This window comes from Notothenia rossii, assembly GCF_949606895.1.
Source record: "Notothenia rossii genome assembly, chromosome: 7".
Classification (NCBI taxonomy): Eukaryota; Metazoa; Chordata; class Actinopteri; order Perciformes; family Nototheniidae; genus Notothenia; species Notothenia rossii.
The window spans coordinates 39,094,364-39,119,662 of NC_136905.1; the positions used below are offsets into that span (position 1 = coordinate 39,094,364).

Consider the following 25,299-nt stretch of genomic DNA (forward strand, 5'->3'; position numbering starts at 1 on the left):
GATAATTGTGAACTTTTAATAATGTTAATAAGTGTGTTTTAATTTCAATTTGTGATAACTAAACTTTGATCTAGCCATTATAATGTGTCAACTCTGGCTGCATGTGTCCCGTTTCTCCCGCCTTAAAGGGGCCCTATTATTCTCATCTTCAGCTTCATATCAGTATGTAGTGTCTCTCCTGTGACATGTCTCCATGCTTTAATGTTCAAGAAGCTCTTTATTTTCCTCATACTGCCTGTGCCCTCTTTTCACCCTCTGTCTGAAACCAGAGCCCAGTCTGCTCTGATTGGTTAGCTGGCCGGCTCTTTTGTGATAGATCAAGAATTTAGAGATGTCCCACCCCTTAGCCTATCACTTACAATGTGTTGGAGCGCTAGATAAAAGAAGAGTGTTACGTGGTGATGTCACTATGTTATGGCAGTTAACAAAGAAGTTCCCCCCCCCCCCCCAAACACAATAGGGCCCCTCTAAAACAGAAGTTGGTTCCTGGTTCTGTGCTCTGCAGTAGCTGCTGACACAACAGCAGCGCAGTAATTAAACATTCCATGAACTGTGCATTTGACTCAGTGGCTTCATGTACTGCAGAAGAAAGCAACCGAGAGAGAGATTGGGCAGATGTGGGGAGAGGAGATATGCTTGGGAAAGATAATCCCCCCTCCCCCCCTCCCCAGACCCAGCGCCCCTGTGATTGACACTGTGTTTGTAACGGCTCCTTCTCTGTCTCTCAGGAGAACAGCTCAACATTGAGATCTTTGGTAACACTGTCACACACTATCACACACCTTCATTATGACGGAGCTGAATAATTTCCTTAGCCTCTGCTCACATTGCGTTGTAATCTGCACACAACATTAGCACAACAAGAAGACCATCATACTGATTCATCAAACCTAATCTAAATTGGAATACAATTAATATGTGAACAAATGCATGTTACCATTGTGCATGGGATCAGTGCTGACGAGAGGCAGAGAGATGAAAAGGGAACAAGTGAAAGGCAGTGATCTGACATGTGCAGCACAGGCAGTGACATACGGGGGTGTGTGAGTGAGAGACAGCCTAAGAAGTGAATAAAACAACACATCAGTCATCCTTCCTCAATGCTGTTTGTTTGACCTTTTTTCTGATTTGCTCTTTAATGTGAAACTCTTTATGCTGCGTTCTCAGCCAGGACGGCCTGTATGTGGAAATACTCCTGATTAAATAACAATGTAATGAATAAGATAGACTGTAATAAAATGACATGGTGCCTTTCTAGCCTTCTAAACACTCATCAACCCCACCCAACAGTTACCCCTTCACACCCACATTCACACACTGATGGCAGGTCCTGTTGTAATGTAATTAGCAGTAATGTATAGATAGTCTTTTAACATGGTCATGTGAAGAATTTAAGGCAAGGCAATAAATGCCTTCAGCATCATCCTGAGTTAGAGGCAGCTGGGGGACCAGGTGTCCCGCTCTGTACAGAACTGAATATAATATATAATATAATTTGTCCCGCACATTTAGCCGATGACCTGCATTCGATTGACAGTCGCCCGTCTAAAACTTTTATCAATGGCCAGGAAACAAGAGAGGGCTATCACCATCAGCTGTGTCAGGTGTCAATCAATCAACAGAGAACTGTGTTTATTTATATGAGCTGGAGGGCGATTACCAGATCATTTTTTGTGAGATTCGCAAGTGAGTTTTTTTGCCATCGTGTATGGAGGTGAAAGTTTGTCTCAAAACTCTGTGTGTGTAAAAAGACGATCCACAAGCAGAGATTTGAGATCCACAAGTGCATTTTTGGTTGACAAATACAAAATAGATTCACAAATGCCTGATCGAAAGTTGTCAATGTTTTTATTTGCAAATTAATTATAGTATTCACGGATCTTACCGTTTTACATTTGCACATTTATTTGTGAGTTTGCAAATCTTCTAAATGCATTTGTGGATGGTGTTTTACATTTACAAATCACATATTTACACACAAATTATTTTTCTGTTCACACAAATCTGTATGAGACAAATCTGAGCCCATAGTAGTTTGTTTGAAAAAAATCCATTCAAACCATACAAGTCCTTTACTTGCATAGTTAGTGCAAACAAATCAACCCATAGTAAAGCGTTGCTATTAATATCAAAAAGCTAATCGTTTCAGTTGAAATGTTCGGAGAGATATACATTATATTTAAATATAAAATAACTCTTATCATTGCAGTAACATTGTCCCGCACAAACACACTCTTTGCCCCACATGTGGCTTGTTATCACCTGGTTACCTAGTGGCAGTAGGAGCACACATCTTGCTGAAAGGCTCTATGCTTTCCAGTTTGGCCTAGGGGAGGGAAACTTGCAGAACATGTGCTAATGTGTTGTTGTTTAAGCTGGACAATGACACGGCCATTAGTTTAGCATTCCTCAACAACAACAACTTCAGGTGATGCTCATCCAGAGTTTAAGACAACAGGCAGGGCCAGATTGGACCACAGAGCGGCTGCTGAGAGGAAGAGGCACCGGGGAGGAAACACACAGCGCAACAGCCACTCCTTAAAATCAGAATCAGAATGGGTTTGATAACTAGTAGGTATTCACACACTTTGGTGTGACGTTTACTTTGGTGTAAGGTCAACATCTGCCACTGTTAGTTAGTATATAAATAAAAGTCAGCTCAAAGAATCATCCTCACTATTTCAAATAGTCTCTGGTCTAAATCTAGTGTAATCCAAATCTAATCTTAGTCTATTGTTGAGCCATGTCTTGATTTAAAAACCTATATAGGAAACTGAGCTTGTGCTTTTACCTTCACTCAGCAGTGAAAATCTTTCTTGCTTATAAATCAGGTTGTTGACTGAAAGCGTACATGTCTTCAGATATTTTCCTCAGTATAAAAGGGAAAGCAGCGTACAGTATGCGCTCCTGTTGCTCTGCAGCTGCCTCACTTTTCTCTGAGCTGGCCCTAAAACCCGACACATGTAAAACTGTGTGTTCATATCCTGATCACACAGTGGAACCAGATGTGAGAATCAGAGCTACATAGCAGAGTTTAGACCAGACCGGATAATTATGGGTAATACAGGCGTGCAGAACAATCTGCATTACAACTGCTCACACCTCCTCTGGGTTCTATCCTTCTCTACAGTTCTTTCAGTCCCTGGGAGATGGAGCCCACGCAGAGGGCAAACAATCGGACTCTTGGTAAAGCTGTCATATAATAAGGCAGCGACTGGATCAACACTATTTTGTTGAGTACTCTATAAAAAACATGAACCAAACAAAAGAAAGCCCAGCTGTCATGTTATCCGAGGGTCCATGTCGAGGTCTCAGGCCGTGTGATGGATTTATTTTGGGTTTATTCATTTAAATGAATATAAATGTGACATTTATTCATTTAATTGAATAAATCCCAAACAATAAATCTAATGTTTTTCTTACAGAATATACAAACATGTCCAACTGTAATGTCCAAAGGGTCTCCAAAGATTTAACACAGCACTGTATGCAGAAACATTTTGATGTAAAATGTGATCCAAACACACAAGGTCTCCTGTAAGATTCTGTTATCCAGCAGTGTATCTTAACCTCTGAAAGTACCATTACAGGCCAATTTACTTTCAAAGTTCAGTAAACAGCCATTCAGTCCATATTAATTCTGTTTAAAATCAATTTTTTAAAGAAACACCCCCCAGTATTGTTGTAGGTTTTAGACCCTTGTAGTCAATATATCTTCTTCATTGTCTGATCATGTCACACCATATTGAAACCTTTTCTTTAAACGTTTTCATTATAATCATTGGTCTCCAAACTTGTCAGTTAACTCATCAGTGAACGAAGCATCTGATTTTGATTCCTTGGTGTCATACAGCAGGGTGTCAGTCTGCACATAGCTGTATGATGCAGCACTAACACGCTGCTCATGAAGTGGTCATGAAGAAATACCCAATTCAAGCCATCTTTAAATGACTTATGATGATTAATGAATGATAGGTTAAACAGGAACGACCAGTGTAGTTTTGCATGAGGGTATATAACATTGTGCAATTTTCAGAACCAAAACATGCAAAACACTAGCATGGTATCTTAACCTGGTATAATTGAGTGTGTGTCGTAAATATATCGAATATATTATCTGACCATGTCACACACCATACTAAAAACTTTTATTGTTTGAACATTTTCATTATGCCCGGGGTCTTCCAACTTGTCAGTCAACCTTCCTGTTGTCCTCGAGTCAAATTTGACTCGTTCCTAAAACATCTTATATGGGAATAAGGGGTTATTTAATGAGAAAGAAAAACATGGATGATTCCAAAAATGTTCATTGCAAGACAAACAATTATGATCACTACTTTGAATTAGGTATGTTGTACTCACCTAGGGGAGGACAACAGTTGCACAGTTGACAGGAAGCACAGCAGGAATCTTTGCTGCTTTCTATTTGTTTAGCGTACTACATTAAAGGGGGGGGGGGAGAGGGCAGCAGTCAGGTGTGACGGTCCGGTTGCAGCTCTCGGAGGGTGGGGGGGGGGGGGGGGGGGGTTGAAGCTGGCTGGAGGCTGATACAGGAGCAGCGTGGTGTGAGGAGCTGTTGGAAAAATGATTGCAGCAGCTGACCTGAGAACAGTCCTGGTCAGAAGCTTTTGATGAGCTGAGGTCATCACTGCAGCTCCAAGGTCAGAGGGCTTAAGCTGCATTCCAGTGACGTAGGAAATTAGAGTTGGAAAACAGTTGAATGCTAGCTGAGATGAACATAAGTAAAAGTACCATAACTACCAACTGTTTTAAAGAGTAATTGGTAACTGACCTCACATGAATGGAGCATTGAATAACTTCTATGTCAGACATGCACTGATCTTGTTTTCTGTATGTCATTAGGGTATCAAATAAATATTGTTCATGCAACCAAATGCAGATTAAAACTAAATTAACAAGTTTGTTTTGAAAATGTAAGAAGTAGAAAGTAGAGATATTTGTGTTAAAAATGAAAGAAGTAAAAGTAAAGAGTTGACAGAAAAATTCAAAGTTGAGTAAAGTACTGATACCAGAAAAATCTACTTAAAGGTGGGGTAGGTAATTTTGGAGAAACCAGCTTGAGTGCGCTAGAATTTGAAAATACACAGGCGGAAAAAATCTGCCACTTCCTCACAGAGCCCCTCCTCCAACACACACAAACGCGCACATGATCAATGAGGCCACGAGATAAGTTTGTGCACAGATGGAAGGCTGACAGGCAGGTAGGCCATCCAGTTATTTTAGCCGGGCCGGCTCAGATGATTGGTCGTGCTTTTTACAGTACTACGGCTTCTAGAAATGACACATTTTTATGGATTTGTTGTCAAAGCACTTCAGATATTCATTGCTATCGGGATGTTAAGAGCATTCCATGGAATATAACAAAAAGTGTATCTTGAGCCGGTTTCTCAAACTTACCTACCCCACCTTTAAGTACAGAAATGTAATCATTTTTACTTCACTAATTCCCACCTCTGACAATCAGCACGTTTTACTGTCAGATGAGAATATACATAAATGTTTTCTCTGTGAATTCAGTACAAAGATACTGCAGCTCTTTGTTCAGAACACAACCGATGGGAGCAGGAAGGTACTGCAGGATGAATTTGGAAACAGTTGTGTAAAGTTCTTCAGTGAGGTACACTTTGAGAAGATTCAGTGTTTCCATTCTGTGGTACTTTAAGCCTTCGTCTGCTGCAGAGGAGCCCATCTGTCTTAGGATATGGAAAGTGGACCTGAGGAACACATTTATTTCAGACAGAACTATTAAAAAAGTCTAAGAATTGAAAGTGTGTGCTAAATAGTTTAGGAATTGCTCAGAGAAAAATTTCAATGAGTTGCAGAAGATCTCATTATCATTAGATTTTGAATGATAAAGAACTGGTTTACAGTTTTAGAGCGTAATAGCAGTTCTCTCATGCACATTCAAAGAGTTATTGGTGTCTGTCACACTGTCTTTAAAGCAATCTCTATCACTGTTCCAATGTTAGAGATGATGATAGGAATTGAGTATGTGTAAAATAGGTTCAATCAACTTAAAGTTACATTCCGTATAGTTCACAATTTATGTTTGTGCTGCGAAACTCTGGTCAGAGGCATGTTTTACTAAAAACACTGAGAGTACCCGCTTGAGCTATCTAAGCCTCACATTAGCTGCAGGTGAAAGCACAGAATGGGGACAGTGTTTTCTTTTGGCCCTTATCACTGAAACCGAAGAAGGGATCGCTTCAAAGTCAGCCAGACAGGAAGAATGGTGTGAGTAACATCTTCTGAAAAACAGCATTAAGGAACCCGAGCCTGTTCAGCGGCACAGCAGGCTTCAATTAACGGGAAAATAGACATGTAACAACGGCTCCACATTTGCAATGGTGAGATGTTTTTATTCTCATAAAGCAGTCAATGTAGAGTATATATAAGATTTTTTCTATAAATATAAAGGTTCTCTTCATAACAAATGCAAAGGAAATAACTTCAAAGCTTTGACTTTTGTAGAGCTGTCAACACAATAAAAGGATTATCATGAACCGGAAGCACGGCGTGGAAGAGCGTTTGACAAAAACACAAGTGGTGGTGTGTGTGTGTGTGTGTGTGTGTGTGTGTGTGTGTGTGTGTGTGTGTGTGTGTGTGTGTGTGTGTGTGTGTGTGTGTGTGTGTGTGTGTGTGTGTGTGTGTGTGTGTGTGTGTGCTCTGCATCAACACAAGGCTTCCTTTCTCTGCTCTTCACAGTGCAGACAGCAGAGATGTTCAGCGGGATCAAATGACTGTGCACATCACCCAGACGGCTCTACACTCTCTGACACATTCAACCTCCAGGTTCAGATGTGCCGGTACAGAAGAACCACAAATATGCTTTGTTACAAACATTTCTGATATGTGCATGAAAACAACCTCCCCCCCATCAGCTGATTGAACCATGTTTACAGTGCCATGGTGATGTTTGGACACCCTTTAAACCATCTGCTGTATGATGATGATGACTCAAATAAAGTTACAATTCATTTGGAAGTTTAAATATATGAAGACAATCTTTTATGCATTATGCTGTTCATAGACAAAACATGAATACTATTTCACTTCTTTCTTTTTCCTTTAACCTAAGCTGTCCATAAGCCTCATTTTCTATAATATGCTCATGATTACTAAAACTGAACCCATGCTGCACCCTAAACTTTGTCAACATTTTGAAACTGGTTCTCAGCTTCTGAGAGCTTCTTGAAACCTGCAGTTACAGCCTATACATGTAATAGTTGGTCATTAACAATGTCAACACTAACAATTACTTGTAATCAATAATTAACAGATTATTTATATCAGAACATTTTAAATGCATTTTATTGAAATTATTATTTAATTACCAATTTAGTTTCTTTCAACATCTTATTGATAACTGCTCAAAGGGACCTCTACCTTCACATCCTTTCATTTAAATGAATAAATGCTAAACAATACATCGGATGTATCTTACAGACTTACAGAACATAAAAACATGTCAAAGGTGACTAAGCAAACTGTAATGTCCAAAGGGTGTCCAAGGATTTTACACAGCACTGTGTGCAGAAACATGATTTTGATATAGAATGTGATCAACACACACACACACACACACACACACACACACACACACACACACACACACACACACACACACACACACACACACACACACACACACACACACACACACACACGGTCTGCTGTTAGATTCTGTTTCCCAGCAGTGAATCTTAACCTCTCAAATGACCATTACGGGCAGATTTAAAGTTCAATGAACAGCCATTCAGTCCATATAAATGCGGTTTGAAATCACTTTTTTAAAGAAACACCCCCCAGTATTTTTGCATGTTTTAGACCTTTGCAATAACTTACAATTGTAACTCAGCTGGCCATGTCACACCATGCTAAAAACTGTGTTGTTTACATGTTTTAATTCTTACCAGGGTCTTCAAACTTGTGAGTTAACACATCAGTGAACATCTTATCTGCTTTCATTTCAGTTAAACTTGTGAAATTGTTGCATGATATTGCCAGGTATCTTTACATACACCTGTATTATGCAGCAATAACACACCTGCATGAGCAGTGATGGTGGTCACTGTGCAGGAATACCAAGCCATTTTAAAATGACTTGTGATTATTCATGAATTGTAGCTAAAAAAAAAGGTAGTAAAACAGGACAAACACAATGCAGTTTGCCTGAGGTTATATGTGTAAACTCAGAACTGAAACATGCAAAAACACTAGCATGGTGTGTGAACCTGGTGTGATTGTGTGTGCTTTATTTGGAAAGGAATGATAGAACTATCGGGGGATACAGACCACCAGCATCTGTCACAATAGCTCACATTCACAACTTGTGCACCAGACCCAGACAACTGCTGCTCACTGTACAAACACACACTCCAGCTGGGTGATGAGGAGCCACGAGGAAGCACTCTGGTTTCACGGGACTTGCTCAGAATAGAGCCAGCGCTTGCAGGCAGCCCACTGATTAAACACACGATGAGATACTCCACTGGGGTCCACAGTAAGTCAGGTCATGGGACCCCGGACCATTGAAGGTCAGCTGGTTCTTTGTGACTATTAAGTACAATTCCATTATGTCCGAAGTAGGAAAAAAGGAGTTTTTAAAAAACATTTTAAAATCTTTAAATACAAATATATACTTACAAAAATCTCACAAACGTATATGTACATAAAAAAAAGAAAGAATTGTCTTTAAGTCCAAGAAAAAATCAAGAGAAGAGGTGGACTATCATTCAGTCTGTCAGCAGTCTGTGTGCCCCCCCCCCCCCCCCCCCCCTCACACTGTGGTCTCCCCCTGTTTACTGTTGGCCAGTCTCGTGTAAAACCTCCTCCAGGAGTTCAGGGTTTTCCCAGACCAGATCCAGAAGCCGGATGTGATGCCCACAATGAGCGTCATGAGGTACTTTATCATGAAGACGGTGAAGTCTGGACTCATGTTGGGGTGGTTCTGGACGGGACAGGGCACAGCGTAGGTCTTACAGGTCTGGCTGACCCAGGTCCTCTCCCACTGCTCCCTGAAGGCCTGCTCGTAGAAGTAGCAGGCGATGACGATGGTAGCCGGCACCGTGTAGAGCACGCTGAAGATCCCTATCCGCACCATCAGCTTCTCCAGCTTCTCTGTCTTGGTGCCGTCGTGCTTCATGATGGTCCGGATGCGAAACAGCGACACGAAGCCCGCCAAGAGGAAGGATGTTCCGATGAACAGGTAGACGAACAGCGGAGCCAGGACAAAGCCTCGCAGGGCATCCACGCTGTTGACCCCCACGAAGCAGACCCCGCTCAGCACGTCTCCATCCACCTGCCCCACAGCCAGGATGGTGATGGTCTTGACGGCGGGGACGGCCCAGGCCGCCAGGTGGAAGTACTGGGAGTTAGCCTCGATGGCCTCGTGGCCCCACTTCATCCCAGCTGCCAGGAACCAGGTAAGAGCCAGAATGACCCACCAGATGGAGCTGGCCATGCTGAAGAAGTAGAGCATCATGAAGAGGATGGTGCAGCCCTCCTTCTTCGTGCCCTGCACCACAGTCCTTATGTCGTTGTCGAACCTCTCATTGCACACCACCTTGTCCTCCAGTAGGAACCCAGCGATGTAGGCGATGGACACCATGGTGTAGCAGCCCGACAGGAAGACAATGGGCCGCTCCGGGTAGCTGAAGCGCTTCATGTCCACCAGGTAGGTCAGCACAGTGAACATGGTGGAGGCGCAGCACAGCACGGACCAGATCCCGATCCAGATCCTGGCGAACTTCAGCTCCTCCTCGTTGAAGTACATCATCCCGTGAGACCTCTTGGGCTCACAGGGAGCGCCGCAGTTCTCCTGCCCGAGGAAGCGGTAGTTCAGGTAGGGGGGCACCCGAAGCGAGGCCGGGCACCTGAACTGCCCGTGCATGGGGTGTTCAGGGACCGGGCGCGGGGTGGGGAACACCTCAGGTCCGGGGCTGTCTCCCTCCGTGCGGTCTGACATGTTCTGCCCGACGCACAGCTCTCCCGCGCCGTGCACCGGGAAGGTCTCGCACGCGAGGCTGTCGGGCCACTGGAAGCCGAACTTGTTCATGAGCGCCTCGCAGCCCTGCCGCGCGCGCTCGCACAGAGAGCGGCACGGGGGAAGCGCCTGCTCCAGCACCGTGCACACGGGCGCGTACATGGAGCAGAGGAAGAACTTTAAATCCGGTGAGCACTGGACTTTAACCAGCGGGTAAAACTGGTGCACCTCCAGCCCCGCGTCCTCCTGGTTGGTGTGCCCGAGCAGGTTGGGCATGATGGTCTCGTTGTACGCGATGTCCGTGCACAGCGGAATGGAGATCGGCTGGCAGAACCCGTGCTCCGGTATAGACATTCCACGGTCTCCGCCGTATTGCCCATTCACTCGAAAAATCCCCACATTCACGAACAGAACAAAAAACTGTAAAGTCAAACCCCCGCAGAGGAGTCTGTGGTGAGCCATGGCGGGATATAGATCCAGTACTTTTATCCTGCTTCACTAATTTACGGCAGCAGGCTACTTCCTTGAACGCTCTTTGTTGGAGAGGAAATAATTCCTGCTGATTTAATTAAAGTGTTCCTTTCCTCTGGCTTCCCGCCCAGCGCAGTGATATCACGGGGAGGAAAAGCCCCCGGATTTAAAAGGTAAACACTGGCTTCTCCGTTCCAAATCCACAGCAGCAGCTCCGCTCCGGCTGTCCGGTGCTCAGGGTTCAGCCGCAGCGCCAGTCTGCCGCTCTGCCCGCTCCGCGCTGCCTCTCCCACTCTCAGTCAGGTTAGCCGCCATGACTCAGCGCTTCCGGTCAACTCCTTCGAAATAAAAGCCTCTAATATTAGATTAAAATTCATTGTATCTAGCTGACATTATACATTACATTGAAATGATAAACAACATTATACATTCTATTTATATAAAGATATCTACTTTACAAGTATCAGCTTTGCCAGTATCGTATTACCTCTGCAATGTTTATGGATCATGGGATACATCCATAGACTGTACATCCCGTCAAATAAACCACAAGTGCACTGAAATACTTCCTGTTTACATATACCTGACTTTGTCTGTCTGTCTGTCTGTCTGTCTGTCTGTCTGTCTGTCTGTCTGTCTGTCTGCTCCTGTTATTATCATTTAGAAGGGGACCAGTGTTGTGTGAGGATTGGTTGCTTTTTTACATTTAAAGCAAATGAATTGAAGGAAACTGAGAATAAATTAGTTATACTTATTTAGGATTAGAGAATCTCTAATTTCCCCTTGATTGTTATTTAAGGGTCACATAGTATACACCCTTACTGTAGTGTTAAATATAACTCTTTATACTGCCTGTCTAAATATAGTATTTAGTCTCTTTCTGAACCTGCTCAGCTTTTCAAGGTCTTTGCTGTCAATCACAGCCTTTTTATGCACAAAGTAGACACACCAGCTAGGAGTAGCTACACCAGCTGAATGAACAGTACAACAGCCAGAAAAATGGCTAAACCTGAAGCTTCCAGTATTTAGGTGTCATCACAGAGAGTTAGTACCGATCTCTTCCACAGCAGGTCCAGTGGTGAAGGCTGCTGCCAACAGGAACGCCGGAGAAAGTAACCAAGCAACCTAAAGTAATTTGTATTTATATGTCCAATGACCTTGCTCCCTTTCATGTCATGTGATACCTTGCGTGACGAGCGAACCGTTGAATCAACCTGTACTATACTGTAGCTAGCAGCAGCAAGTTCGGCAGCATTATAACAAATGTAATAGCTTGCATTTATAATGTACAGCAAACCAAAGCGCAAGAGCGGCACTCAAAAGAGAAAGGACAAGAGAGAGTGTATGTCCGTGCGTGTGTGAGTTCATCAGCGTTCGCTTATGTTTGGGGCGATGGGGGGGGGGCAAACAATATTTGCACCGGGGCCAATCACAACCTTGTTATGCCACTGCAATCAAGTGGGCAATCTCAGGAAATACCCTCTCAAGATGGAGTTTGACCTTCAGACATGGATCCAGACGATGAAGGACAGGACGTTCAGTGACCTGGAGCTTCTACCTCTGTGTGCAGGCCTAAGAACCACCAAGTCCTCCAACTCATACGACCAAATTCAAGCGCTTATTACGACCTATAATCACGTTTTTAAATGTTCGACCTCTAGTGCTCCCGTTGAATGGAAACGCTACGGAGGGTCGTATATTCAGAAATAACCCTCCCAAATTGTAGGATAGTTTGGCTAATAAAATGCTTTTTGATTCGATTTCTAGCAAGAAGTGTATATTCCTACTTAGAGAATCCACGTCCCGTGGATGTGTAGGATCTATAATTTTATAGATATTACAAAGATGATTTGAGGTCTCGCCAGGAGAACGTGTATATGCGGCAGCGTCCATGTAAAGTTAGCGTCAACACCAAGGGGTGAAAACAGTATTTCCGGTCTCGAAGTTTTCATAATAAAACCATATTCCCCCCACTGTCAAATTATTTTAAAGCTATATCTGCAGTACTCATCCAGTAAAAACATCAGTTTATCTTTACATGACATTAATTGGTTTGAATTGTGTACAATGCTTTTGTGTTTTTCCCTTAGATTATGAGAGACATTTCTTTTTTTAGACGTTTTGATAAAACGTCTGAAAAAACATCGTTATTGAATTTTATTATTTGTATTATTAGATATTGATAGGATCACTATAAAGTATATTCATTAGTCGTTATTCTCTACAAATAGTTAATTAAAGACAGTATATAATGACTTTTTTGCACATCCTTTTCAAGATTTCAAGATTTTCTAAGGTTTATTGACATATCATATACACAACTAGTTATGCAATGAATGACACATTTGGGTCGCAGGTTCCTCAACAGTGCATTACAAGACATCTATCAATATGTGTGTAAACCTCCACCATTAAACTGTCATATTCTGCACATTTATTATACTATCTACATACATCTTATTGTTACAAACTCAGACACTTAGGAGGTATAGGACCCAATTGCACGACCCGGGACACAGAGGTAAAGTATTGGTAAGATACTTTATTTTTCCAAAACACCATGAACAAAAAATGGTCACTAACTAATCTCAGATTGAGATGACAAAAAATTTAGAACAAAACGAAAATCGTTCACGTGGTGAGGAACAAAACTTTTCTTGAGCACAAAAGAGCAGCGACCTGACCATGGCAAGAGACAAGACGAACTGACACTGAACACTGTGAGACATGGGAATTTAAACACAGGATAACAAGACACAGGTGGGGACAATCAGGGGTGGGGCTGACGCTGATGAGCACAGGAGACACAGAAGGGAAACAGGTGAACACAATCAGACAATTAGACACACCAGGGAAACTAATGACAGGGAGGAAAACACAGGGGCCCCGTCTCAGGTCTGTTAAATTAAATCCTTGCTTCCCTCACTTGCGTCGTTTCAGTGCGTCTTGTCCCTCCCACCAGGGAAGCATGGAGGGACGCAAGGAAACCACGAGAAGCAGGGAAATTAGTTTTAAGAGCAATGGGACGTCCTTTCCTCCGGAGCGTCACGTGAAGCGACGTCCGTTTGTGATGACGCCGCACAGCTGTTCGTCTGACAGCAGCTCTGTCCCACTCTGTCCCCGTTGTTTTCACAAACACCCCCACCACGCATTTACTGACACAAACATTTGTATCATCTGTTGTAGACCCCAATAAATAAAATAAAATAAGAACTCATTCTCAAAAAAGATAAATGCCATTCTTAAAATGTATACACGAACAATAGTTTGATTAATATTGATTAAAGTGCACAATAGAAATAAAATAATTGAGAGAAGAAAAAGAGATATGTTATCTATCAAAACCCAGTTAGATTAACATTCATTGGATTGCACACTTTGTATGTTTGTGTGGATATGTAGCACATTAACATTTTAATAGCACTTAATGACTGACTGAATGGAAATGACAATAAACGAAAATGTAAAACGAAAAAAGCGATCATGAAAATGTTTCCAACAAATGAATAAAATGATTTTTGACCACTTTGTTGTTCAGATATATCAGACATTTGTAACTACATGATACATGAATTGAAACAAAACACAGTACGCTATAGACTGAGGAGGAGTGACTCTCGTGAGTTTCATGTATTTTCTTCACTCCGCTGGGAAACGGCTCTCATGTCGAGAAGCATCAGATCAGTGCATGCGCTGCATCGTCCAATCAGTGAGCGATGCACAGTAAGGGGGCGGGGCGAGTATCTGAGGATTTCATCGGAGGATGGTCTGGTGGTTCCTCGGTTACCGCTCCTCCATTATCGCTCCTCGCTCCTCGATCCTCGGTCCTGGAACACTCAAGAGCGAAATAAGAGCCATGGGACGGTACTCAAGATGGCGCAGAAAAAATAAACTTCCGGTGAGAACGAGGAGCGAGGAAATGAAAATAGTCGACCTGAGACGGCGCCAGGGAGAAGGACCAGACAATACACAAGGAGGAAAACATGACAGGGAGAACAGCAAAACACCCATAACAAGAATAACAGAATCTTAAAATCCCTTAACGTTTGTATGCATTTGTGCTAAATTCAACACTGGAATCAAGCAAATATTAATATGTTTGCATGACATTAGTTATTTATATTTTGATATCACTTAACTATACGTTTAATACATTTAAGTCAAGCTAAGGTACATGTGATGGTAGCTAGTTAGTGCTCTTACCTGTGAGGCCTCCTCCAAACAGCATAATAACCAGACTGTATCATTAAAACTAAGTACCAGTTATAGATCCTTGACTTTAGACAAACAATTCAAAAGACAACATGTATTTAAAGACCAATCTTTATTTGAATGTGCCTCTTAACCTGATATATTAGTTATACAGTAATAGTATTGAAGAATCTAAAAAAACTGAGCAACTCAACAGTCAACTTTATGTTTCTTATTGTCTAAAGCATGTTATTTTCATTTTCCCACTCTCATATTCAGTGTGGACAGATTGAGACAGCGTGGTGTCCAGAAAGTTGCAGAGACTTCAGGGAGAAACCTCCGTGTGATGGACGTCCTGTCTGTTGGTTTGGAGAGGACTGAGGGTCTTCCCTCTGCGAGGAGGTCCAGGCCTGATGGAGGAGCCCATGCTGGGCAAAGCTGATACCAACTGCACAGGCCTAGTCTGTCACTTTATTTGACTAAATGTGTTTGATTATACATTTAATAGGCTTTACACCTTCTGTCCATATTTGCGTTTTATTTAAAACATTTGATTAACTTTTGGTTCACATTTCAATGAATTGTATTTGTATTTGCACTCCTTTTGTCCATTATTCTTACTGAAAATGTTAGATTACACATTCACATCTGACTGAAGATTTGCCCCATTTATTTGTGACGTTGCAAACTCTGCGGTACAAGGCACAAGTGATGTGAAGCTCATAAAGCGAGGCAAATAGAAATAATCAGCTGATGGAGTGTAGATGTGGAAATAGGTGCATTCGATCAGCTGACTGTTTTTACAATAAAAGTAGTTTCTTAGTGTACTGGTCTTAAAATCTCATAGCATCAGCTTTTAATTTTTCTCTTGGATGTTCTTCTTGACCCTCAGAGAAGGAGAAAATGTCGTGTCTTTCAGGCATGTCAGTTCCTAACAAAAAATACAGGAAACATAAAACATATTATTGCAGAACAAGTGTGTTATTTATGAAAGCGGTGTGTTTGTGTGTTTAGGGGCTGTAGATATAATTATTTTGTAATTTTAATGTTTTTTTTTTATTTCAACAGTGAGCTACAAAGACAATCAAATTATGAATGAACAGTATGAAGTTCATCAACATTGAAATATATGTTATTATCAAAATAATATTTAACTGTTATCAAAACGTAGTGCAACTATAGAAGCTTGCTCTGTTGTCTCACTGAAAGAATAACTTTTACCACGTTTTTTACAGACAATATTGAGAGATAAATAGTAGCAGTTCTCACTATGTGTTAAATATCTTTGCCTTCAATACATTAAATTAGAAAGCTGACATCTAAATGTAACTTTTTGCATGGAAAAAACCCTCAGCTTCACTGATGTGTAGGTGATCTCGTATTTAGTATTGTTTAATGGAATGTATATCAGTGTATTAAAGTCAATACTTCATTTATTTAAACGAATATCTTTCTTGATTCTTTGTACAGTATGAAAAAAAGAGTATTTTTACCTGAGCTGAAGTTCACTGCTGTGAGGAGTCCAGTTATGTCTCTCACTCTCTGGTCCAGCCTGTCTGCATCACCTGGACACCTTAAACAAACAGATATATATGTAAAGTACCATGTGTACAAACACTATAACTGATTATCTTCTGTTGAACATGTTGGATTGTGTATTGTCCGAGTCAGCGTCCTTTTTATTCTACTGTAACTTTGGAAGTTGTGTTACCAATGCTTACTATTTATTTGATACCAATTTGGTAATGCAATTAATAAAAACCACAAGGTTTGGGTTTGTTCTTCAGATGACTGTGATGTTAACGTGTAAGCTCAATAATGAACTCCAGCTCAAGCAACCATATTGTAATATCTAAGTAATCTTCTTGAAATATGACATTAATAATTGTAATATACACACATCTTGTTGTGAGGTTGATTTCCAATACACTACTTCGATATTAGCTTGTCTACATACTTGAGCATAGCCAATTTAAATTAACCTTAGCGATGCATACAGTTCCTACCTACATTGCTGTGAATGTCAATCATCTCTCTAAGTTACAAGGATGACCTTATTTTATCAACCTCAAACAGAAGCCGTTTGTTGTACAGTATTATCCCACTTAACGCTTAACACTTGTCTATTTCGTTTTAACCTTTATAAATATAGTCTATGATTTTAACTTGGAGGCTACTATTAGCATCGTTAGCACCGATGTAGCTACCACTCGCTTACACGCTAACCCAAGCCTTAACATTAATTACGTAGCTGATTAAAATCGTTAACACATAAATAAGTACTCAAATTTCAGTTACCGCAAAACCGCATTCATGCACCGTCTGTTTCAACCGCAGAGCGAGTCACAATAGTCCGATATATAAGCATGAAGAACAAACAAACACGGCCGGGGGCAAGTTGTGTTCCCTGGATGAGCTGAACAGGCAGAGTGCCTGTAGCTTCACGGAGCAGCTAGCAGAGAGACAGGAAGCTAACAGCAGCAGTCACTTCACAGAGCCGTCACTCAATGTGACCACGCCCTAATTTATGCAAAAACGTTAAGACCTAATATAAATAAAAGGGTCGTGTTAGAAAACAATTCACTCACAGATCCATAATCATGAAGGTGGAATCTCACTATATTCATAATAATATTTATTGCATCCATGGGTAGAAACATGTTTTTTTCTGCTGTAAAGTTGGGCATTTTAACATGGGGGTCTATGGAAATTGCTCCTTTCTGCAGTCAGTCCTTATCGGCCAATATATGAACTGCAGTGTATGCCACTTCCGTATTGGCGTCCTGGCTCTTCCACAGAGTTTGCCGCTTGGTAGATACCCCCAAAGCTTTTTTCTTATTCAAAAGAAGACCTTAACCTAAAGTATCCTTTAATGTTTAAATAAATATTAGTTTGTCTGTTTTGCACATCCTCCTATTAATATCTAATAATAAAAATAGTAAAATTCAATAACGTGCTTTAACCACTAGGTGTCCCTTTCTATCAGCTGTGCACCGTTATGGTGTAAATACAGCCTATCTACCAATTGGATCAAATATAAAAGTCAGCCGAATTAGTGTTGATACTGCAAGGAGACGTATTGTGTGAAAATAAATGTAAGATGTTGTTTAATTGCTGATATATTTATGATCCATGTCACGTTTTCAGTTTTGGCGGCAGTTCCTCATGTTTGTCTAGAAGTCTTCTCACCAGGGCTTTACCAATAAAGAACTACGGCAGATTTGTAATAGTTAATGCAGCCGAACCGTGTATTACAATGCCGTTATGTGATGACTTTCAAAGAGAAAAGCAAGCACACTCAGAATAAAGTATTATTTTATTTTTAAAAAATGTTTTCGGATTTCACATCGTATAAACACCATATCCGTGCCAAACCATCCAATCACCGAGCTGAGGATCTTGCCTACGTCTGTTTCCGATATTGTTTATGACGGATGTATTTTGTTATATTAACATCGATTTAATACATTAATGTAGCCTTTGTTTCTTCTAAAAGAGGTGTCGACCAGCTGGGGCAACAAAAGAATTGGCGAAATCGAGTATTAAAAAATAAATCATTATTATATTAATATTGACAATAACAACGGACCGTCGTAGTAGAGGATTTGCTTGGCATTTCCGGGTATTTCTGTACTGGTTGGGCAATGTTAACAATACCGTGTAACTGTCACGTTTGAAGGGAAGAAATTGTGACATCTTCACGTCTCCCATCATGGTAAATCGTCACATGTTCACGTCTTGCCGTGATACCGGGTTGATTTATTTACATTGATTTGTATGTTGCCGTTTATTGTGCACCCACTGAAAAACTGTCCAGCATCAGTAGCATGGCTTACGTGGTTACTTGTAAAGGTTGAGGATGTTCTAGGCTGTTGCTTGGCGTGGTGAGAATATTGCTCCACTTTCTCCGGTCCCCGAGATTGGGCTTCCAGTAGCTCTGGAGAGAGCTTTCGCACCTGTGGCCACTAACGGTCATAATTTCTCTGCTTTGTTTCAAGACCCGCATCAGAAAGCTTTTGAATGGTGGTACTTTTCCAGTTGGTCTACCTGATCTTCACGTAGCTCTGCATGTCGTCGTTTTGGTGCATTTCTTTCTGGAGATAGGCACTGCTCAATCCACATAGTAAGACCCCCCGGAGGTCGAAGTTAATCTTAAATGTTTCCATCTTATGCTTTGTAAGTTTGTTTCGTAACAGAAGAAATGTAAATATATTTATAAAACGGACAAGTCAAATCAAGCAACCTGATTTGTCGATAGCGCTTTTGCGGACCTCTTTGATTACAGATTTGAAAAAATTGTTGCTTGCTTTAAAAGTAGCACAATTCATGATGTCAAACCTTGGAAAGTATCTAGATATCCCTGCCCTAATGCCAAAGGAACTGCACACCGAATATGCTTTGCAGTTTGATGTCTATGTCTGGACCGCTGCGTAAAAAGGAGGGCTTCTGCCCAACTGTATACAGTTTTTCTCAGACGCGGAGGGATACTGACTACAATTCTACCCGTGGTATACGCTCAGTATATCACGGCTAAGAACCATCAGATTGCTTGATTTTACTATTCCGTTTTATAAAATAACAATATACACTTCTCGCTAGAAATCTAATCAAAAAGCATTTTAATGGCCAAACTATTCCACAATTTCGGATTTTCCAGAGAGGGTTATTCGTGAACAAACGACCCTCCGGAGCGTTTGCAATCAACGGGATCATGTTTTTTCTTACACGACCACTAGAGGTGCTAAACTTTAAAACTTGACTATGGGTCGTAATAAGCTGCTGAACAATCGACCTATTTGGTCGTTTTTTGTAGGAAGACAGGCTGCTAAGAACACACTACCTGTCAGGCTGCCAAACATCATCACTGCAAAAGAATGGCTTCCATATGTATCCTTTATTTTTTGCTCTTTCTGTTTTTGCTGTGAATGTCAAATATTTGAGTTTTTTCACAATTTTTGCAACTCAAGCAATTCCCTGTAGAAAGACAGAAATGATGAGACAATCAAAAAGTTGAAATTCAACCAATGGTGATGAAGGTTTGAAAGTATATCTAAACCATGCTTTACAAAACATTTTGCAACAAAAGGACAGAATCATAACTATTGTCCAATTTGTCCTGTTCCATGGTAAGTGGTGTAAGAACGTGGCAGATATAACATATAATAAAGGCCATGGAAGTCATACAATTCCAGCTGGTGATCAAGTCAGGACCCTTCCCCTGTCTCTTTGAAAATCAAAAAATATATATATAAAGACCAAATTATATGTTGTAGTGCAGGCATTGATAGAAAGCAGATACAACAATATATTAACACAGGCTCATAGGAAGCATTAATACATTTTATTTCAGGTAAAACAACATTAAACAACAATTTACAGAAGGACATTACATCTTCCATAATAACAGTACATACGGGTCGTAACAAATAATGCAACAGCTATTCTACTGTATACTATATTGTTCACTGGATGAAGTGAACGACAAAACTTCTGTTTTCCAAACCACTAGTGAAAATCATCTATTTTCAGTGCAGCATACAAAAAGAAAACGCAAGAGAAGCTTCATTGAAAAAAGTTGCAAACACAGATTCATTGTTCAGCACAGCGAGGATGCACGTTGGAAGTGTTCCAAATGTTTTTCCTACCGAGACGACCCCCCTCCTCAAGATAAAGAAAGCCAAAAAACAGATATGATTTCTCTTTGATAGCATTTAGGGAAGGGGACCTTTGCAACCCTGTATACAAACAAAGTGGAAGCATCACGTTTTGCCTTCATTGAAGGTGTGTCACCAACTGATCCATTTCCACCTATGACCTTTCTAGTATTATCATGTTTTCTGTCACAGTGCTATATGTGCAACTCCACCAGTCTTTCCTTGACTTTTTTTTATGAAATATATGACTAACATTTAAGTGCCTTTAGGAACTCTGCTCACACAGGACTAAAAAATATACGTTTTTGTACAAGACTAGTAAGAGTGTTGAGGGGCAAACAAAGCGATGTGTGCCACACCGAAAGGAGAATCATGCCAACATAATAATTCAGCTGCTAATACTGCCGTCGACCACTTAAAGCCACACGAGGCTGGGCAATCTTAGCATAGCTCCATGGTATTAACCCTCTTCTGTCATGGCGCTTCGCTAGCTTTACCCACCCCTCTCCTCCCCTTTTTTTCTGCTGCACAATCTCAGCCTGGGGATGACAGTAAGAACCTGCGAGATATCTTCCAGTACAGCGTTTCTATGAGCTCTCCTCAATCTGTGGTGAAGGTTCAAATCGAGGGATGATATTTACATTTGTAAGATGGGCTGGTTTGCTTTGCGTCAGGAAAAGCAAGATGGTTATACAGTACACTGTATACATGTGTATTTATATATATGTATCATTAAGGGTAAAGCAAGTGCATAAAAGGGACCATACAGGTTGGAATGTAGGGAAAACTGATTTTTATTTAAAGTGCATTTTCAAAACGCTGTTTGGGGAGTCAATGGTTTATTTTACCTCAGAGCCACTAGTCTCTCTGTGGAACTCAGTCAGAGTACTTCATGATCAGATTCTTTCTCGTCATTACTTTCCCTCCTTTAAATTATAAGATCAGATCTTTTTTGTTAATCTTAACAGAAGTTGTTATACTGTAAGAGTTATAGGAAAAGTCTACAGTCATTGTTCTGCGCACAAATCCAATCCAAAGTTCAGCCAAAAATAATATTCAGCACAACAAGATGCTAGTCAAAGTCCTTTCCATATACTACAGAATTACATTTCCCCTCTCTTCAGTGAAGCTTCATGTACATCCTGATCTCATTGCTGAGTCAATGTTGTTTATGTTGATACAATAAGTTTTCTACATCAGCCAAACTTTACAAATGATACTTTTCGTGAATCTCCCAACTCATTGGAAGATTTAAAAAAACACAGAAACATATGAGCTATTTTTCTTGAGAGAAATGTGTGTCAATTAACTTCCGCAAGTTAGGCTATCTCAGACTGTGGAAGCGCCATATTAGTTACAGCTGAACTTTGGAATGCATTTTGAAATATATCACTTCATAGCAGGTATGGAGAAGAGGGATGATTACATTACGCGAGTGTTATATAATGATAGACATGAAGAAAGCCCCCCCCCCTGTCCTTGAATGCAACAGACTGCAAAGAAACAGCAGCTGGGGGCTGCAGGGTTACACTTTACTGTAGCTGAAGGGCAATCTAGCAGGCAAGACATCTATATTATAAATGTGTGTGTGAGTTTGTTTGATAGGCCATGGAGCAACATTATAACCATCAACAGTTCTCAATCGTTTATTTGCAGCCTCCTCTCTTCGGCGAATCAACAGTGCAGTGCCAATATTATTGTTAAAGAGGAAGCCATTGTATTGATAGTACTTCACAATTATCACCATACATCTAAGCTGTAATATTCAGATATGTTCACATCAAACATAAAAAGAAAGAGCATAAAATAGTATAAACCTCTTCGCAGATGATATCACGTTATACATCTGACTTCCGTATCGAGTCTTAAAAAGTTTGACAATGTTAACTAAGGTTAGGATGTTGAGGGGCACACATGTAAGAGCAGTCTCTGTATGTGGAGGAGGGATGGATCAATGTTAACCACCCCCTAAATCTCACATACTGCACACACACTACCACACACTGAAACTCACTCATCCATACACTTGTTTAATTTGCCGGATAAAAATAGCTCCTGATTCATCTTAAAACGTATCAGGCCCGTTTGGCAGAATGCTTGGCCTCCACTATTGCTGCTGGCAGAATACTTTAGGACCGCTGATCCAATCTAATGTACAACACTTCCTTCAGTCCTCAACAATACAACCGACAAGTTTGAATCAAGCAGTTATCAGATCAACACGAGTCGAATAACTCGAAAGACGGACGAAGACTCATTCAATTTTAGTCCGATGATTTAAAAAAATCTGCAGTTATTGTCATAAATCTTCTGATCCTGATAGAATATTGCAGATATTTGGATGGTATTAGATAAAGTGAACGGGAGGATTGTCCTGGGCTAAATCAACGACAGGCCACACAAACTATTGCCTTGGTATTTAATCATTTGTACATTAGCTCATATGCATGGATGGAAGCACAAATGCTTAGCCCATGTTTTTCATACACTAAAACACACACAAACACAAACCACACACACACTTTCAGCTGTCCTCAGTAAGGTTATTGCACACTGGTTGGTGCTGTCCCTGTTTCTTACGTGTGCACCGTCAACATCTCCAGCAGAGGCCTTCTACGTCAGAGGGGCTTCCAGCTGACTGAACTGAACTCATGGGGGTCCATTTGAAACATTACATCAACTATTTTGCCACAAGGGTTTGGCCATCATTCTAATGGGTATGATCATATTTCACTCACAAACGTTTCTGCTGCATTGCAAATATTGAAAAGTCCACAAAAATGATTAATAGCAAATATTAGAAACCCATGTCTACAACTATTTCCAAGTGCAAATGAGAAAATGTGAGGCTTGTTAGTTAATGGATGCACCAAATATGCAAATATATTTGATATTTTTTGTTTTTCTATGTGTTGTGTGGTGCGTTGTATATGCAGATGAGTCTCTTTCCTTCAGCCCAGAGGCCTCACAGACTACACTGAGATGATGTCACACATACAAATAGCTTTTTCTTGCCTCTGGGAAAGTTTGACAGTTATGTAAACTGTTTGAAAACTCTTAATACAGAGAATAATTATTGATCTTGGTTGCAGTTTGAGGTATTCTGCAGTGTCAACAGTTTACAGATGTATCTTTTATTATTATTTCCCATAAGGAAAACACCATAATAAAATGGTAAGTAAAAACACAAACCCACGACTTACCACTAGCTTAAAGCTATCAGCCTCGTGTACCAGTCATTAACTAGGAAGTGCAGCCTTTAAACTAGATGCATATGAACCATTTCTTAACATGTAAAATAACGTTTTAAAGAAGCACCTCCAATATGGCTGCCAGAGGATTTGTCACACCAGCAGAAACCCCTTATTATTATTACTATCGCTCTGCGGTTCCACACATTACAGTTCAATCTGGTAATAAAGAAAGCGAAAACTAATTATTTCGTGGTCTGCAGTGTTTTTGTTTACTAGAAGATGTTTGCTTGTATGCACGTCTCCTGTGTGTTTGTTGAGTTGTGTGTCTTGGCATGAGCAGTAAAGTGGTGAAAAGATGAAGCAATATTAAAATTGTCCATTACATAGTTTTTAGATGAGTATATCATACATAGAAATATACATTCTTAAATAGGAGGCTAGTTACAAACACAAAACACACTATGTACCAACAGTAAAGTCCATTTGTTTATACTGTAACCGTGATATATGAGTGACTTTATAAAAAGTAAACAAAGATTTGTATGCAAATAATAGCCTGAAATCGTAGGTACCGTTCATAATGCTCACATGCATTCATATCTATACTCGATGCTTATGCTTTCTCGTGCACACGGCACTCGTGCACGCACATACACACCCACTCACACACATTGTGAAGGTAATAAATAAAGAGAACTGGGGCTCCTCCGCTCGTCTGGATGCTCCGTCTCAGCATCTCTGTATTCAGCTTTCTTTACAGCAGCCGCCTGAAACACAGCAGAACAACAGTGTGTCAGGGTTAGGGTTCACCTAGTGACACTGCAACATACACACAATCACATCTCACATTCATGTGTCTGCTAGAAATCATCAGAAGTGAGTGTGTGGGTTTAAACTTTATAAACTTTGCTGTCATCATGTAGAGGTAATACCATGAGTGATTAACCGTTTGATCTTTTTCTAGTGAAGTGATGTTCAGTTGTATATTATATGATGTACTGAAACATTAGAGGATCACCATGCTGCTATCAACATGTTCTCCAGATTTCTGACGCTCTGACTCAAGCCGTGTTTCCTCTCAACACCAATTCATCAGTGAACTTTTTTTAAGCCACTGGTGTCTCTCATTACTGTCTTTGTTGAAACCATTTTAAGGTCACTGCACTAAGAATGGACCAGCCTGAGGAACTAGAGTCAGGACATGATTAGCTTAGCATACAGACGGAAGGTTTGGGAAACCAAGTAGCATTTTATCTCCAATGTGAAAACATACCGACACGTATAAAACTCATTAACCCTCCTGTTGTCTTCGGGTCAAATCTGACCGATTTACTACTTTCATCAATCATAACTTTTTTGTTTTACATTCGATTGCATTAAGGCTTTATGATATCCTTCACAGTAGACATTTGAACATATACATTTGCTGATCACCACTTTCATTGAATTTTGCATGATTTAGTCAACTTTGTAACACCCATGGTGTTCCCGGTCAAACATGACCGCCATAAAGAACATGAATTAGTTACCATCCAGATCAGATAACACACACACACACACACACACACACACACACACACACACACACACACACACACACACACACACACACACACACACACACACACACACACACACACACACACACACACACACACACACACACACACACACACACACACACACACACACACACACACAGAGAGAACAATGTGACACATTTCCCGCTCTTATGTGCCAATCCCCCCACATGGATCACACCTGGCACACACAATACATGCTC

General features: G+C 40.7%; 2 protein-coding genes and 1 long non-coding RNA gene across 4 annotated transcripts in view; all 3 read right to left on the reverse strand.

Annotated features, from left to right (window-relative positions):
* Window positions 1-8,800: 8,800 nt before the first annotated feature.
* fzd1 (frizzled class receptor 1) lies at window positions 8,801-10,747 on the reverse strand (the record flags this gene model as incomplete). Its single annotated transcript, XM_079641120.1, has 1 exon — window positions 8,801-10,747. Exon 1 carries the CDS (start codon window positions 10,466-10,468, stop codon window positions 8,801-8,803), a length of 1,668 nt encoding a protein of 555 aa, XP_079497246.1. The 5' UTR covers window positions 10,469-10,747.
* Window positions 10,748-14,187: 3,440 nt separating this feature from the next.
* Window positions 14,188-19,165, reverse strand: LOC307013145. The gene is made up of 3 exons (XR_013800871.1): window positions 16,967-19,165; window positions 16,162-16,241; window positions 14,188-15,599 (listed from the first exon to the last, which is right to left on the reverse strand). It is a non-coding gene; the product is annotated as an uncharacterized lncRNA (long non-coding RNA).
* Window positions 19,166-19,994: 829 nt separating this feature from the next.
* cdk14 (cyclin dependent kinase 14) overlaps window positions 19,995-25,299 on the reverse strand; it is a 312,730-nt gene continuing 307,425 nt past the window's right edge. For both annotated transcript variants that reach the window (XM_079640605.1, XM_079640607.1), the window contains one exon: window positions 19,995-24,283. The gene's annotated coding sequence lies outside the window, so the exon portion shown is untranslated. The remainder of the gene's footprint in view (window positions 24,284-25,299) is intronic.